Raw genomic sequence first — 16,996 nt, 5'->3', positions numbered from 1 at the left:
GCATCTGTAATCTGATAAGATTTGTGGCTTTTGAATGCCTCCTTTTCATTAGCACAGATGGGCATATTTTTCAGTACTTGCCCGTCTAGACCAAGACCCATCCTCTGTATGAAAGCACTCCTAYATTGTGCAATACAGCAGCTAATTGCCACGCTAGTGCTGGAACTAAAACCAAGCAAACTGCATCAGTACAAAGCTAATGAGACTTTCTGAGAATCCCGACTCCTTGGCACAAATATTAGCTGAACTAATGCAGCTCTGTGTTCCTGGAAGCAAGTTAGTATCTTTTCATGGCATTACCTTATGTGCATATAGCAATCTGGGGTCGTGACACCATGCTGTACTTTGCAGCACAGAAAAACCTGCAGACAACTATCTTTATCCTGTTAAAGATCTGGAATTTATAGATTGTAAAACCTTAAGGATGAACTGGTTTAAAGTCTAACATCAGATAACCCAGTGCATGACAATTTGGGATTCTTGCCTAAACTTTATTGCATCTAGATTAGCCACAACACATACTCACAAAGCCCTTCCCGTTCTGAAGACTTCAGAAATGGGATTCAGTTGATTAAATGTAAAAGTCAATAGTGCGGATGTCTGTGACAGAACTGATCACCCCCATGTACCCACCCAACCCAAAGGCAATGCCTTCATTTGCTCAGTGAATCCCACCCTGCCAGTGGTGCTACCACTCTATCGACTACCACGTTGCACAGGTGCTGTGCTCAGCTGTACGTGTCTACCTGCAGGAGTCTCAAGGAAGGCAATGCAGTGCAGGGCTGGACTGAATGAGTCCATCCTTCCTCTCAGACTGGTCTCTTAACATGACTTCTCAGTCTGAGGCATCTTCTGGTTCATTTAACTCTGGCTCTAGCTTGGAGCTGTCTTATTTGGGAACATCAACAGAGCAAATGCACAGTTGACTCTATCTCATCACACAGTCCAGGCTCCATCTCTTTCTCACCTCTGTTAATAGTTGACTACCAGCTCTTCTGCAACACTTGTGTGACTCCTCACAGTTCCCATGCTGCAGCAAAATTATTATTGTTTTATTGAGAAATAAAGCAAGGCAGAGCTGTAATGACCTACCCAAACAAGCGTAATCAGTGGGCTGAACGTGGGATGGAGCTGCCGAGCTCATACCGCCTTGTCCTATGCTCGGCATGTGAAATCTCCATGGTGCCCAGCTGTGMTTCAAACCAATTGTCCCATTTCAGCACTGGGTCCGGGACTGGGAGGGATGGAGATATGTGCTCACCAGCACATCCTCCCTCCCTTCTGCAGGCTGAGTGTGGACCTATCTGCTAATTCAGGTAGGTTCCTATCAGCTCCACCATGTATCCAGCCRTGCTACAAGAGCATTGCTACAAAGCCTTGGGCTGAAAACTGGAATTCCTATGCACAGAGACAGTAGGTTTCAAGGTCTCCTCTCAATTCACCTTTCTTCAGAAAAACGTTTAGAGCTATGGACAATCCATGTTTCTTCCAAGCCTGCTACTAGAGTATCTGTTACCGGTAACTTTGATGAATGCTTGTAAATATGTCATATACCAGGATTGCTTTAAATGGAGAAAATGCACAGAAACTCAACAGCAATCATGTCTCCACTAAGTCTCGTGCTTAGGCACTGCATCTTAATATGCCTACTGAGAGAACAGGAGTTCAGTTTCTCCATGGAGGCATTAAGTTATTCCTTGCCACACTAATGATTGCCAATAGGTCAGTCACAACCACCTCACCTGGCTGCAAACTCACAGACAACCCAGCCAGGAGCCTCTTTGAAAAGTGTAACTTTTAACATCTCTTAGGAAAGCAAGTACTCTGTTTGTCTTGGCAGGGAAGACCTGTGTATACACAGCTGGAGAGCTTGTTTTGTCTCTTAGTACAAGTCTGGACCAAATCAAATCTCTAAAGGCTTTGTAAAAATGCTCGCTTTATTTAAAGAATTTTATACAGGATGTCTCCAAAGTCTGCCCCTGCTCAATCCTGTTCTTTCCCTGCCTCTCCCACCCCCTCCCCTTCCATACAGGCAGAGGAAATTCAGTTAGGTTTTTCCATCTCTCCTGGCTTTAGTGTATCCAGAAATTTCTTTAAGAAATTCCAGGTTTCTTTTCAGATACAACCACTGTCCTTATCAATGTATGAGTCTCAATATTTCAAATATCTGTGAGCTAAGGAGCWCCACTGACACTTCTGGGGCTCAGGTTTAGGATTCAGGTGGAGGAAGGCTTGCAAGGTAAAGCCTTCCAGTGAGAAAGATTTGTCATAGCACCTTTCTGCAACTCTGTGTCTCTTCGTGTATGTGTATGTGAAAAGCAGGRAGGGTGATTAAAAAAAATTACAAATGCTCCACTAATACCCATCTTTGCAGCACAATACAAAGGAGGAGAACAGAAGAACGTACTGTTGCTTCTGTAAATGTATATKGAGGCTTTTAAAGAGCTTTCCCTTCTCTGCACCCAATAAATGTGAGGCTCAAACCTCAGAGGAAGCCTTTTAAGAGAGACCTGTGCAATGAAGTTCAGTAGATACTTCTATAACCCAGGGAACATAGCAAAACGATTTTGAGTTCTGCATTTCTGCTGGCTGCTACTCAAGTAGGACTGACTGATGCCTGGGCTACCAGAAATCAACTGCTATTTCTATCTTACCCTCTAAATCATGTTTCCAATAATTCCCAAACTACAAAAAGCCATTAAAGGCAAGGGCAGACCAATCCTTGGACRGGGAGTTAAACAAAGTTATTCCAATGTCAGGAAAGTGAGAGTCTAGAAAAGATGGARTATTTCCAGAGCAATTTGATGCAAATTTGGGGAGTTTAGACATCTGCTTGGTGTTTCAGCTTCACTTCTGTGCCACTCTGACTCTTGCCAAACATCATATCAGAGAAGTATTATGAGATGTCCATCCGAGCCAACAGGAAGGCTAGAAATGCCATGTCTCAGAGCCAGAACCTCAGTCATACCCACACTGCCAAAAGGTAAATCTGATTCAGCCATGCAGTACATGATGGCTGGGTGAAATACAGCAAAGCTATATGCCCCTAAGAGCCATATTCTTGCTGATGAAAAACTGTGGCTTTTCATGGAGCCGTTTCAATTCATCCTGAGTGAGTAGCTGGCCCTGGACTGTGTGAGGTTTACAATAAATAGTATTGGGTTTAATTTCCCTTTGAAATGTTTTTACTAAAATAAAAGCTGTTTCAAGGAAAATCTTAAATTCTGGCCATGATTTTCACTATTTTACATGAAAGAAACTGTGAAAATAATTTTGCAAATGTAGGAATGCTGAGTTTGGGGGTTTCAGGTCTGTGTTCACTTGAAAATCATCGGTTGCTAGCAATGGAGACATCAATAGCTTAATATTTGAGGTTTGATGTTATCAGCCYCTGTCACTCCAAAGGAATTGTTTCCTGTAGTACACAGGACAGGCAACATTCAGGGAATTGATTGAGCTGCTGCAAATTTTGATGCTACACAGTGGGGGAACCAACTCACTAGAAGTAAATTTGCAAAGAAGAATGTGATGATGTTGGTTGGCTGTAAGTTGAACATGAGCCAGCAATATGCCCTCATGGCAAAGGCCAGCAACATCCTGGGCTGCATTAGGAAAAGTGTTGCAGTAGGTTGAGGGAGGTGATCCTTTCCCTCTACTCAGCATTGTGAAGCCACATCTGGAGTTCTGTATCCAGCTCTGGGCTCCCCAGTACAAGAAAGACCTACTGCCTACTGGAGGAAGTCCAGCAAAGGGCCAAAACAATGACTAAGGAACTGAAGCACCTCTCATAGAAGAAGTTAAGAGAACGGAGATTGTTTAGCCTCAAGAAGAGAAGACTGGGGGGGAGGATCTTATCCATGTAGATAAATACCYGATGAGAGAGAATAAGAAAGATGAAAGCAGACTCTTCTCAGTGGTGCCTAGTGATAGGACAAGAAGCAATGGGTGCAAATTGAAACTCAGGAAGTTGTATCTGAACAATAAGAAAACACTTTTTTCACTGTGAGTGTGGTTGAACTCTGAAACATGTTCCCCAGAGACATGGTGGAGTCTGTACCGTTGGAGATATTCAAAACCTGACCAGACATAGTCCTGAACAACCTCTTCCAGCTGATCCTGTTTGAATGAGGAAGAGTTGGACTGGATGATCTCCAGAGGCCCTTCCAACCTTAACAAATTTGTGATTTTCTGAAACAATTGGATGGTCTTACAGATATGGGAGTTGTGTGCTGGCCTGGCGAACTGAAGTGTATTCYTGTCTGACAGAGTTGGCCAAGTCATTAAACCAGCATTTTTTATGTGATCCCTAAATGTCTGCAGCCCCTAACTACTTAGACATTTCTTTTCTGCACAAGAACTTGCAGTGCAGAGCTGGATCAGTGAATGCTGGGGTTCAGGGTAATTCATGATGAGCACCAAAATTAGTTGGCAGCTGGAAAATTTCAGCTTGTATGTCTTTTCCCTGCTCTATCAGTGTTTAGGAAAGGCTGATGGCATCACCTTCTCCTATGAGAATCTCATGGTAAGGGCTTTGCTGGCATTTCTAAGCCACTCCCAGGTTATCAAGACCAGAAGCATGGGAATGATCTAGAGAAAAACACCCTTTCTAACTCATCACGGGTATTTATTCATATTTAACAAACCGCTACAAAGGGCCACATATGGAATGAGGAGGATCCAAAGAGACACTGAAGGCAGAGTCACTAGGCACTTTACATCTTACACGCTTAATGATTGAGCTCTCCGATAATATTTTGGGCATAAGGATGTGGTTAAAAGCCATATCATCGTGCAGAGGAATACAGCAGAAATTCGTGCAAAAGAATATCCTTAATACGCAGGCTTGCATATACCACTCATATTCCTTTGCTCTGTCAGTGACAATATCATGAAAATCTGTTCCTTACCTCTTTCACACTGGGGGCCAGTGAATCCATAGACACAAGCACAGCGGTTTGGTCCAATGCATCGACCTCCATTCTGACAACCGTTTTCACACACAGCTATTTAGAAATAGAAAAAGAAGTCAATGGATTTCTGCTATCAGGGAAACTACAACGTGAGCTGTGTGGTACTAGTGGGACTTGGAATATCATCTGCTTTGTGTTGTTGGCAAGTCAGGCAGGGCTCTCCTCCATGTAACGAACGTCGGGAGAAAAGCATGGACTTTTTTTACTAGAAAACGACTTCCTTTTTATGAGTGAACCCATCCTCTGATACTGCAGCAAACAAGCATTCATTGACTTTAAACTAGACCTGCCACTCATCATTGAAAACCTGCAGTTGGTATGTTAGGACTAAAGGCAAAAAACTAGGCCACTAATTAGGTCCTTGCTGGAAGATGAGCTAAATGAACAGGACATTAGAAAATTCTCGACCTGACGTGAACATTTGCCAGATGTAACAGATAGTAACACGAGGCACTGAAAAAAAGTTACAAAAGCACCCTAAGCAATGGATGGATTTTAAAGAAAGCTAAGACATAGCCAAACTTTGAAAATAAAGAGGGAGTATTGAGGACCTCTTAGGGACTAGAGACTTACAAGGCCAGCAGTACCTAACTAACTGTATCAGTAACATCAACCAAGACTGAGATTGCCTAGATAATGGTATCAGAAATACCAGATTTGGGTACAGATGTAGTGAAACTGGGATCAATGTGACAAGAGTGATTAAGGGAAGRTTGTTTGTTAGGGAGAAGATTGGGATGGAGAACGGGAGGTAAAAGGGTGGTGAAAAGGAAGAAGAAAAGGGATAGAGAAACAAGAAACGGGGTAATAAGATATGAATTATGTGGTCAATGCATTCTGGGGGTACTCACCCTGCAGACTAAAGTAGGACAATAAACCAAACTCACTGCTCTGGCCACACCACATGTTCCAAACCTGCCTCTGCAATCGGGAGGACATGATGGGGGTGAGGGACGGGGTGCTTTCTCTGGCTAGCAGGGTACACTTGGTTGGAAGGATTGTACATGCTAGTACCACTGTGTCAGCTCATTCTAGGCTTGATGACATTGGCATCAACCCATCATTTCTTAATATTATAGTTAGACGTGCCCATTCAGGCTGGTAGTAGTATTAGGACATGGTGCTTTCCAGAACGGAAATGACTCTTTTGATGCACCATGTAAAGCTGGCAGAGAATGTGTAAGACCTAGCTAGTATGAGCTCCTCTGGAAGGTGACATGCTCTTGACTGATCTGAATTTATTGATGCTCTTAGGTCCTGCTATTTCAAGGCAGCCTCATTCCCTCAAGCCCAAACTGACCTCTTTCCTCAGTGAATAAAGTACAAGTCACATTGCCTTGACCTTGAAGTCAGCACTTTCCATGGCCCCCATAGCCYGTGTTGGACAGATGTGCTTACTGAKGACTTCTTCATGTGCCACACAGCAGCTTGGATCTGCAGTCTGAGCTCACAGGCCAGATACAAGGAACCAGTGGCGTGCTTGCACGGAACATGGGGCATCAACCGTCCTCCCAGCCCAGTCAGGTAGCACAGACGTAACATATCCCCTAATGACAGCAAGCTGATACGCCAATAGAGAGGAGTAAATACCAAGGACATCCACGTCAAGTAGATACTGCAAATACTTACGCTGCCCACAGTATGTTCCAGTATAACCTTTCTGGCAGAGGCAAGATTCCTCGTTGCAGCTCCCACCATTCATGCACCTCACGCTGCAGGTTTGGACTGTGGAGAAAAGCAGGGAAATATTTCAAGAGGATGCAACAAACTATCTGTGATGGGAGATGAAAACCTTCACATGTAACTGATCTTTCTTAATCTGTTCTWGTCTCAGTGCAGAATCAAAGCTAAGGGTGATTTTGAATGTCCAGTTCCTTCAAGTTAATGGAGAGACTTGACAGGATATCAGCCATGGGGTATTTAAAGGCTTGCACGGTTGCTGAAATGTAATTACCCCAGAGTTGCTTACAACASGAAATACCATAGTCTGTTCTGATTCCCTGGAATCAAAACATTTTTTTGTTGTTCCTGTACCTGGTAATGTTCACATAGGGAAAAGCCATGAATACTACAGGCAATCTCAAACAAGGAGAAATTTAGGGGACATGAATCTTCAAATTAAACTTTTAAAATGCCATCTTAATAGAAGTATGTTAAAAGATCTGAAAGATATCTTGGGGTCTGAAATTATTTGATGGGGGAAAAAATCATCAACTGCCAAGATTTTTCCTTTCTTTATACAACTACTGTGTGGCCTTGCTGTTGAGATCCATCTAATATCAGAGACATTTTCTTTTTATTTAAGAATCTGTGATGAAAAGTTTTTAAGATCTATTCTTGTTTTGCTGTTCAAGTTCAGCTTTCACAGTATATTATGGAGGACTGAGAGTGAACTGYAGGAAAAAATAGTAATAAATCAGAGACAGAAATTTTCACACTGATGTAGACAGAAAGCCAGTGTTGGCTTCAATTGATTCCTCGGTATTCAGTGTTTAAGAAATGCATTATTAAATAGTTTACTGCTATACACCRAGTTACAAATACAGGTCAAGCAGTTTTCATTCCTTACTGCAAAGCCTGGAACAACACATTCTTCCCTTGTAAGATGTGACAAATCAGATTGCAAGTGCCTGAGGTTATAGTAAGTTATGTGAAAACTGCTCTTCAGCATGCACACCACAATTCATATGTCTGCCAGGGATAGGAGGGGCCCTGACTTGGCAGCCTGGGAAAGGTGGAGCTGGACTCTGTGTACATGAATGGATGCTCAGCTGTGACCTGTCTCGTGTGTACATGTAACAGCAGTTTCAAACAGGCAAGCATTGGGGCCAGTACAAGTGAAACGTCTGCCCAAAGGATAGCAGGACTCAGCAGTGTCCAGCAGAGATAGCCATATGGTTCATGCCTTGCTCGTAGGAAGCCTGAGGGACAGAGGAGTGGAACAAGAAATCTCAAACCTTTGTATTCAACAGGTTCAGCACATGTGCTGTGTGTTGATTCCATTCATTTCCAATATGGTTTGAATTAATCGTGATGTCTACCATCCCTACTGCYCTATGGCCAGAGATCAGGCTAAATTTAGATGAAGGCATAATCATTAAGGACACTAAGCTTGAGGCTTCAAAGCATTGCCCGGATTGTCAGACATGAGACCAGTCTCTATGGGAAATGGCACTGCTTCCAGCACATTCTTACCCTATGCTGTTTACCACAATTAATCAACCCTGGGAGAGCAATTACATACAGCAAATYTGAGAGAGCTGCCTAGCTACAATAAAAAAGAGGTAGCTAGAAAATGTCTGTCCATTAGTGCTGTCCATCTGTCAGAGCTCTTTCCCATGCCTTGCAGTCAACACAGACAGCAAGGAATTGGATTTAGTGAACCTGAGAAACCTGGGGAGTTCAAGGTTTGAACATAAGAGCCCTGAYGCTCATTCAGAACTTTCCCAACTAACTGGAAAAGGTCTCTCTCTGCTTCCCTCAAGTACTTTGGGTTTTTTGCTTCCCTTAAGTCCTTTATGGAGGACTCAGCAGAGTGACAGTCATGTTTTCAGAAAACAATTCCCATATCTCCCTGGCAATCTCTGAAGGTTATATTCAGGGCATGATGCTGCTTGCAACCACTCTGCTACTCTGCAACACCTGGCTTTGCACTGCAAAATCTCCTCCTGTTTCAGACTAAACACTCATAGTTAACGGTRTGATGTACRYGATCRTAYGAAACAGTGCCTTGCACTGAATCTYGGACTGGGACACCCAATTGTTATATATCAGATGACAGTTTTGCCTTTGCTGGTCTCCTGAAGAAAGCAAAGTCCCAGACAGTTCTTTCTGATAAAATAGCAGAAAGAAACAGACCAGACCATCTGGATCTTTCACAGAAGAGACCAAAAAGGTTCAGGGTATCACCAAGTACTGCACGCCTATTGCCATTCTGGGACAGAAGCCAGTGAGTCCTCAAGGGTCTATGTGTATAGCCCCTCATATTCTCCTCTTTTGCTTTCCCATCTCTCCCTTGGGAAAGGAAAGGTTGTCTTTCTTGGAAGCTTCACTTTGCATAAGGTGGYCTAACAGCCTCAGAGCTTGTTGGATGCAGATAATTGCGCTCCAGTTAGGAAAATGAGGGCCAGCACAGAGACCATCCAGTCAAGTCAGGGTAGGCTCTGCCCAAGCAAACAGGTCTGCCTGAAGGGACTCCAGTTATTTCTAATGCAAGTAGCAGTATGTGAACTGGTGCTGGCCTGCACTCCTGATCTCCAAAGATGGGCAGTGATAATGGACGTCCATTTGTACCTGACGGTATAAGCAGCCCATCTGTATATGGTGATCCTACTCAGAAACACCAACTAAAAAGAAACCCACAAGCAAAGGAACAAAACCGAGGCATGATGGTAAGCTTTAAAAAGGCTGATTTGCTAGGGCTGTATGTAAGATGCAGAAATTGATAGGATTTTATAAAGTCTTTTAATGTCTCGGATGACCATTGCTAGAGACAACACAGATATTTTTTCCCTGTTATTACCCATCTGTAGGCAATCCATTGCTAACAAAGTGACTTGCAGACATCTGACTGAAGGCCAGGGAACTAGCCCCCTCAGCCCTCAAAACCACATTCAGGGTGTGACTCAAGGAAGCAAATTCCCAGAATCTGATTCCAAAGTGCCACGTTGTGCTACARCCCTGCAGATGTCCCCAGAAAGCGCTCAGCACAGGAGCCTAGGCTTGCCACTGCTCTGCAGACCTGCCCAGTGCTTTGCTGAAAGGAAGGTCCACAGAAGTTTCTGGAGTGAGGGTCCATATGTTAGCTATCAGAGAGGAATGCAAGGAATGCTGTAAGCAGTATATACATTTGGGCACAGACCTGGCATTCCCTTGAGCCTGGGGTGAATTTCAGCAAGCACTGAGGAGGTAGGTTCCTCTGCAGGGGCTTCATCAAATCTGGTGTTCATTCTAGGGATGTTTGGATCTGCRTTTTTCAAGAATGCTTCAGGGAGGTAAAGCAGGCAAATTGTGCATTCCAGAGGCAATAAAAGCCACTCTGCCTCTCTCTGTCATAACAAAAAATTTGGTCCCTTACTTGAGGGAGTAAAGATCTTTTAGGAGTAATTTGCCAGTGACTGTTTAGATAGTAGTAGTCAGTAAGCAAGCAGAATACCTGTTTGCAAAATCTATTAGAGAGCTAGCAGAACAGCTGCAAGCTCTGATTCTTTCAAATAAAAGGTAGGATTAATCCAAYCCAATCATAGGAAAAGCTAACTAAGGTGAGCTGCCATTCTCTTTTTTTTTCCTAGAACTTTGGTCTCTGATGCCCTGGAAAATCCTTACAAAGCCTAAGACCTTTAAATTCTTGCTTGAAAGATGTTCTTCTGCACTSCAAGTCTGCAGGGAGTTCTAACAGACTCTTCAGTGCCAGCCTTGGAGATAAGTCAGGTGGTGGGGGGACCTCAGGGCCTTTGGGACCATGGCAGAAGTAAGAAATGGGACCACCTGTAAGCAGATCCAGTAATAATCTTTGCCAGTTAGTTGGGAAAGTTCTGAATGAGCATCAGGGCTCTTATGTTCAAACCTTGAACTCCCAAGGTTTCTCAGGTTCACTAAATCCAATTCCTTGCTGTCTGTGTTGACTGGTCATATTTTGCTCTCTTAAATATTTCRAAGTCACAATGAAAGGCAATGAAGGTCTCAGAGACCAAAGTTCTAGGGAAAAAAATGGCAGCTAACCCAAAATACCTAAAGGAAGCAGAGAGAGATCTTCATTGCCTTTCATTGTGACTGTGAAATATTTAAGAGAGCAAATAACTTTTCAAGAGGGAGAAAAATTACCAGCGATGTTCTCTTACCTCCAGATGAACCACAATTGGGAGAAAGTTGTCCATTGGAGCATGTACACATGTTTGGCCTTGAACAAAACCCATCACCACAAGAATTCCTGCAAATTGCTGGAGGAAGAGGAGATAGTGATTAGCATAATGTGCTATGCTGTGAACTTGCTCACAGCATGTTTTTGACTGCCAAAATGGTGTGAATTCATTTCTTTCTAAGAAGAATAACCCAGGGAAGAAGATGGGGAAACCTGTCGAAGATCCTGGCCCAAGCAGAGCAACAGTGAGAAGGATCYACTCATAGACAAATAGTGAGTGTCTGGAGAGGAAGATTAGATCTTCCTCTAATCACAAGCTGYGGCAGGTCCTGTTATCACATTGCTTTTGTCCCCAGCAGAGGATGGGGAAGGAGTGAATCATTTCATTATTTCTGCCTGCTTTGAATGCTTCTCAGCAGAGACAAGTGACCTTTGCATTAGGCCGGTTGTTCTTTTCCTTGCAATTTTTGTGCTTCCATGAAGAGTTTCCCAGTCCATAATCTGGCTTGAGGTAACTTACTGCTACTGAGATGCATCTCATGTTGGGTGAGGGGCTGAGCCTAAGCCAGCTGGAGATGCATTGGAAGGATGCCTTCATATCAGTCCCTACTTCTTGGCTGGGACCCCTGCTAATCTCTTCCCCTTCCTGTGCCATGGGAGCCAAGTGCATAGCTGGCAGTATTGTTCCACCTGTGTAAGCACAGATTTTATTAGAGTCCTGTGAAAGTATCTCATCTCCATGTGTTTTATAAATACAATTACAATATCAGTTCCYAAAGGATGGTGAGCCCACATGGCACATTTTACAGGTATGAGAAAAGTCAGCAGATAATCCTGAATGTCACTAACCCCACACGCTACTCAGCAGTTATTTGGCTGTGAGTTTCTTAACTCTCCACTGTAGCTGGGATCAGATCTGTGCCTGGTATCCTCAGTGGGGCATCTGCTGTCCACAGAACAGTGGACTCCCCAAGGTGAGAAGGATTGTGGATTTGCTCCTTTCTTCTCATTGGGAAGGGAGAGGATACAGGACTCTGGATCTTACTATCACCACATGAGGCTGTGGAAGTCTGAACCATTTAACTCTTTATTTCCCCTCTTTTTTTTTTTTTTTTTACTCACTCCAGATACCATTTTCTGACACTGCTTATTCACTTTGTGAAATGGCACCAAAGCTGACCCCATCGCTCAAAGTATACCACAGGTCCTCTGCTTTAAGAGGAGAATGTCTACAGCTCTGGGCTCAGTTTTGTGTATTTGAGGTCCTAGACAATGGTATATTAGGAAATATGGGTCATTTCTCTCACAGATGACTGAGTTTTCAGCTCTGAATGTAGAATTATTTCTGAAATACATGACCTTTACTATGCAGGTCTCACTAAAAGAACCTACACTTTTCCTCAGCTTGAAACTTCCCACTGTGAACTATTTCTAGGAAGTTTTGGAGAAGGGCGTTTACGTACAATGCCAAGTATGCAGAAAAGTCACTTGGAACAGGAGACACAAGCATACCATGAGGCTGTCTGTTGGTTGGTATATAGAAGTTATGGCTAATGTCTCCAGGACACCATGTATTTCCAGTGTTTCYATATGAAGCATGACCAAATTCAGGGACAATTACCCCTATTGTCTCCAGTGAGAACCACATTTATTTACTATAATATTGACTTTCACTTCCCATGGAAGCATCCTCCAAAGGATGGACTGACTCCATCTCCTCATAACTCATGTCTTTGCCCTAGAGACATGAGAATCATCAGCTGCAGGTCCTATCCCCCTTAATGGATTTTACAGGCTTATATCAGTACTTCTCAGTAAAATAATGCTCTGCTTGCAGTAATAACAACTACCTATGGAAACAAAGGTCTGATCTATCTAAATCAGCATCCTGTTTTAGAAACAGGCTGTTCAAAGAAAGATRCAAATTCCTGCATGCAGACACCTTCTCATGATAACACCTTTGCAATGTCAGCAACTAGCTGTTGTCCTAGCAACTAATTATTTCATCTACTCAAACATCTCCAAAATAACTTTCTCAGGAGTCACCAATAGCTCTTGTTTGAGGCTGATCTTCTAAAACAGGACCACAAGCTGTCAAACAACAAGGAACATAGTGGCAATTTGGCAGGAGATAAAAGGCCACGCATTAAGTGGGACCAATTGCAGCTACTCTGTTTAATCAGGCCTAGCAGAGACGAGAACTCCCAACAATAATTGCTCCTGTTTCAGTGGATTATGAAATGTTTTGTCATCTCTTCCAGCATGAGATGTGTATTCCTTCCCACATGGCAATTAGTTTACTTGGTGCCCTTAATAGGAAAATTGATACTCACGGACAATACACTGGTTCCCTCCAGGCAGCGTTTTCCAACCCGGACAGCAGTAGGAGTGAAACCGTGAGCCACAAACATTGGGTCTGAAAATTAAAAACAATTTTTTTTCCTCTGTTTCTGTGCAGTACTGTTGCATAAATCCAGCATGTATCATTGCTATATGAGAACACATTGAACAGCCTCTTGCAYGACATTTCTGCCAAATTCCATTCCCCAACTCTGAGTTTAAGCAAGCCAWGGCTTTTAATTCCTACAAAAAGGGACAGACACTATTTTAATAACTAACTTCTGTCTTGCCTGTGCAGAAATACCAATTAGCTACACATTCGTGTCAAAGGGACTGAGAGCATATCTGACACTGCCATCATTTAAGCTAAGATGCACAGTACTGGGGTCATGGAGCTCAGAGCTAGAGCTGAGCAGATGGAGCTCTCACGGCCAGTCACTGGCTTCCAGCCTATCTGATGGCTTGCATGAAATTTATTGTTTTCATCTCCCTGCGACAGAGACAGGGATGTCCAGCTGGTGGACCAGTAACCATGTGCCATCAYGGAGAACTTTTTCTTGGATCCTTTAGCAATACAGAATTGCCTGGAAGAAACTCTATAATTCCTTCTGCTGCTGGAGAAAGGGACTTGATAAGGGGCAAGCATTGAAGCAGATCTAGCCCTGGACTGGTCCTCTGAGTAAGGGGAATTCACATGGCAGACGGCCACAAAGCTCTGAGCACTGAAACAGCTTCCTTCCTGGGGCCTATAATGTCCAGTCTATGTCTGGCTGAGAGCAGTATCTCTGGTGCAGAGGTTTGGGGAGTGCCAGGATCTGGGAGCAAAATCAGTGCARCAGAGCCAAAAGAGGACCTGTACTGAGCTGTCCAGGGGTGCAGGAGTCTGTAGGGAGCTAATGCAGGCTGATAGGTMTGGTTGAATCTGAAGAGGGATGCTGAATGAGGGCTGGGTGGATCTGTACTAGGTAAGACAGGGAGGTAGGTGAGGATGTATGCTGAGTTAGGAGCTAGTATTTTGGAGACAGAGGAGAAATCTGTGGTACAATCCTCTCATAACTGCACGTGCCTTTATAACAAACAGAACTAGGGCATCTGTTGCTTGTGCACAAAGCTCTGCAGTGCTGTGGGTGCACAAAGTGGACACAGTCCTGCTCTTCCTTACTGGATCTGTTGCAATGACTGACTTATGCCCTGGAGATGACAAGACTCTTCTTCTGTCCATTCTTCTCTGAAAACTACTCCTACTGGACTTCATTAGCCTCCTTCATGCACATTCCTTATACGTGAGCAGCACCGTCCCTCTTTCATTATTTTTTGCTCCTAAATCCCCTCTTTCACCCCTCTGTATGTGGTTCTGGGACCCAGTGGAAGATGTGTTAATTTAGCAGCTAAGAGCGCTAAGGAATTTCATGGAAGGCCTTTGTAATGGCAGCTTGGAGGTGTTTAAAAATCCTTGATGCAATTAGTAAATTCCTGCGCCCTCCAGTCTATCATTCAGACACACTGGTCATAGTTTTCTCTGCTTTCATTTGATTGTTCGGGGGTTTAATCAATGTCACATATCAAAGAAGGCAAGAGATGCTACTCAAGCACACACTTCAGCACGGTGTTTTCACCATGTTGTGTCATGCTACACATCCACAAACAAACAAACTGACTTTTCAAGAAAAACTGCTAAATGAAACCATGAAAACCACAAACACATGCAATGTCCATACTCTTCGGATATTGCCAAGTGTGGAGTCATGCTTCCCACAGCAGAGAAGCCTGGAATCTAACAACGTGATCAAGCCATCAAGGGAAGAGGCAGTAGAGAGGTAAGTGTAGACAGAGTGTTTATAGACCCTGGTCAGCAAACCACCATCTTCTGTGAGCCTGTGGGATCACATCTTTTAAAAAAGCAGCAGCGTTTGACCTAAAATCATCAGCAATGGAATGTACACTTAGGTAACGTTTACCAGTGAGTATCCTTACTGTTAAAAGTGTATGCTTTGGGGGGATCTGAGTTATCCAKCTTCTACTTTCAGCCATTAGATCTTGTTAGATCTTTGTTTGCTCAGTAGAAGAGTCCTTGGTTTGCAAAGTCTATTCCCTCAGTGCACCTATGTAGACTGTTGTATCACACTAATTTTCTCTTTGAAAAGCAAAGAAAAAGATTGATTTAGTTTTTCAGAAACAGTTTTCATAATTTTCTATTTTTTGATGCTCATTATGTTATGCTCATTCTAATTTTTATTGATTAAATTCTATATAAACCACTTCAGCCATTTTCCTGGAGTCGATGATGGACAATTAGTAACTATCATCATCATTGCCCAGAAAGCTTGAGGTTAAGCGAACTAATCAGGTTTGGCGTTTTCTGCTGTGCAGTTTGGGATGGTTTCTGTAAATCACGTCATTGTGAAGTGCATCTCCACAGCTATACATACATATGTGTATATCGTAGCTTCCTGGAGAAGTATGTCTAGATATATGGTGTCTCAGCATGGGAGCAACTGAGCAAATGCAGCAGAGTGGAGCAACAACTATGTCAGATTTTCAAAAACTCCAGAAGCATGGGTTTGGGGTTTGAGGTTTTTTTTCAGTTTTGGTTCCCCCCAAAACCTTGTTAAATCATCCCTGGCCTTCAATTATATCAAAAAATTCATTTTATTTTCCAGGGAACATTCTCTTTATTTCCCTGTTGGTTTATAACAACTCTGCTTCTGGCTTGTGTTGCTATAGATGGCAGCTGTGAGGAAACCGCACCTGAGAACAAGCCTCATTTGGCCCTTTTACAGCGGCCCAGTTGGGAGCTGTCTCCACTCTTAATACTTCTGGGGGTTGCCGCTTTCGAACTAAAATCAGAGCATCTACGTTAAAAGACAACGTTGCCATTGTTCACGTTATTGTTCTGCCGAAATGAACCCCCAACTCCGGTCACGACCAAAGTGCTGTTAAACTCTTAAACAGTCTGTGCATCCTTCGGATACATTTAAAAGAAAAAAGTAACRGTTATCCAGTCATAGACTTCAGGATCCGAAAGGACTATCTGACCATATGTTGCACCTCCAGGGAGTGAAGCGTACCCAGCCAGCCAATACCTTCCTTGAGATGACGGATCTCATCATCTCCTTCTGCTTCTCAATGGAGAACAGCAAAAAGAGTGAAATACTAAACACGACRTGCAGGAAAAATGTCGTAGTTCAATACCAGCAGTCACCTTACCTAAATATCTGAAAGCAGTAAGACTCATGCCTCTACCATCTCAAATTACATCATTCTCTGGGTGGCTCTAGTTTGTGTAATGAACACCAAAAGCCTGGGCTTTGTCCGGGAAACCAGACTGCAGCACATCACCCAGCCAAGTGCAGACCTCTGCTCTGTCCTCTCGTTCCAAGTCACTTCCCAGAAGTATCACACGCAGACCTTGACACAAACGCAGAAGCTAAACTGGGCTCTCTGGCATTCTGCCACCATCAGGGGAAYATGCCCCAGGCAAGGATTGTCTCAGTTTCCCCTTATCCCTTTAAAACACCAAACCAGTCACTTGACTGTGGCCTTGCAAAACCCACTTTAACCGTGGCTGATTTACCTCCCTTTTATGACATGAAGAGCTTACTGCATGCATTCACACTTTAGCAGAGCCTATCTTTCCTGGCCTTCCTCAAATCTTGGACATCTCTGTTATAGTAGGTCTGCCATTAGTCCAAGTTTTCCTGAACTTACCTTTGTTTTTGCCTGGAAACATTGCCCTCCTTTTATTTTAATATTTTCTTTTCTTTCTTTTCTTTTTCTTTTTCTTTTTCTTTTTCTTTTTTTTTCTTTTCTTTTTTTTTTTTTTTTT

At 43.2% G+C, this 16,996-nt stretch overlaps 1 protein-coding gene across 2 annotated transcripts in view; it reads right to left on the bottom strand.

Annotated features, from left to right (window-relative positions):
* FBN3 (fibrillin 3) overlaps window positions 1–16,996 on the bottom strand; it is a 109,824-nt gene that overhangs the window by 75,526 nt on the left and 17,302 nt on the right. For both annotated transcript variants that reach the window (XM_085308502.1, XM_085308501.1), the window contains exons 3-6: window positions 13,164–13,246; window positions 10,811–10,909; window positions 6,600–6,695; window positions 4,908–5,003 (exon numbers count right to left, since the gene is read on the bottom strand). In XM_085308502.1, coding sequence (XP_085164628.1) covers window positions 4,908–5,003; window positions 6,600–6,695; window positions 10,811–10,909; window positions 13,164–13,246 — 374 coding nt within the window. The remainder of the gene's footprint in view (window positions 1–4,907; window positions 5,004–6,599; window positions 6,696–10,810; window positions 10,910–13,163; window positions 13,247–16,996) is intronic.

This window comes from Rhea americana, unplaced genomic scaffold, assembly GCF_003343005.1.
Source record: "Rhea americana isolate MKP2758 unplaced genomic scaffold, rheAme1 scaffold_278, whole genome shotgun sequence".
Lineage (NCBI taxonomy): Eukaryota > Metazoa > Chordata > Aves > Rheiformes > Rheidae > Rhea > Rhea americana.
The sequence above is the reverse complement of the archived record's forward strand: the minus strand, read 5'-3'. Positions and strand labels throughout refer to the sequence as shown.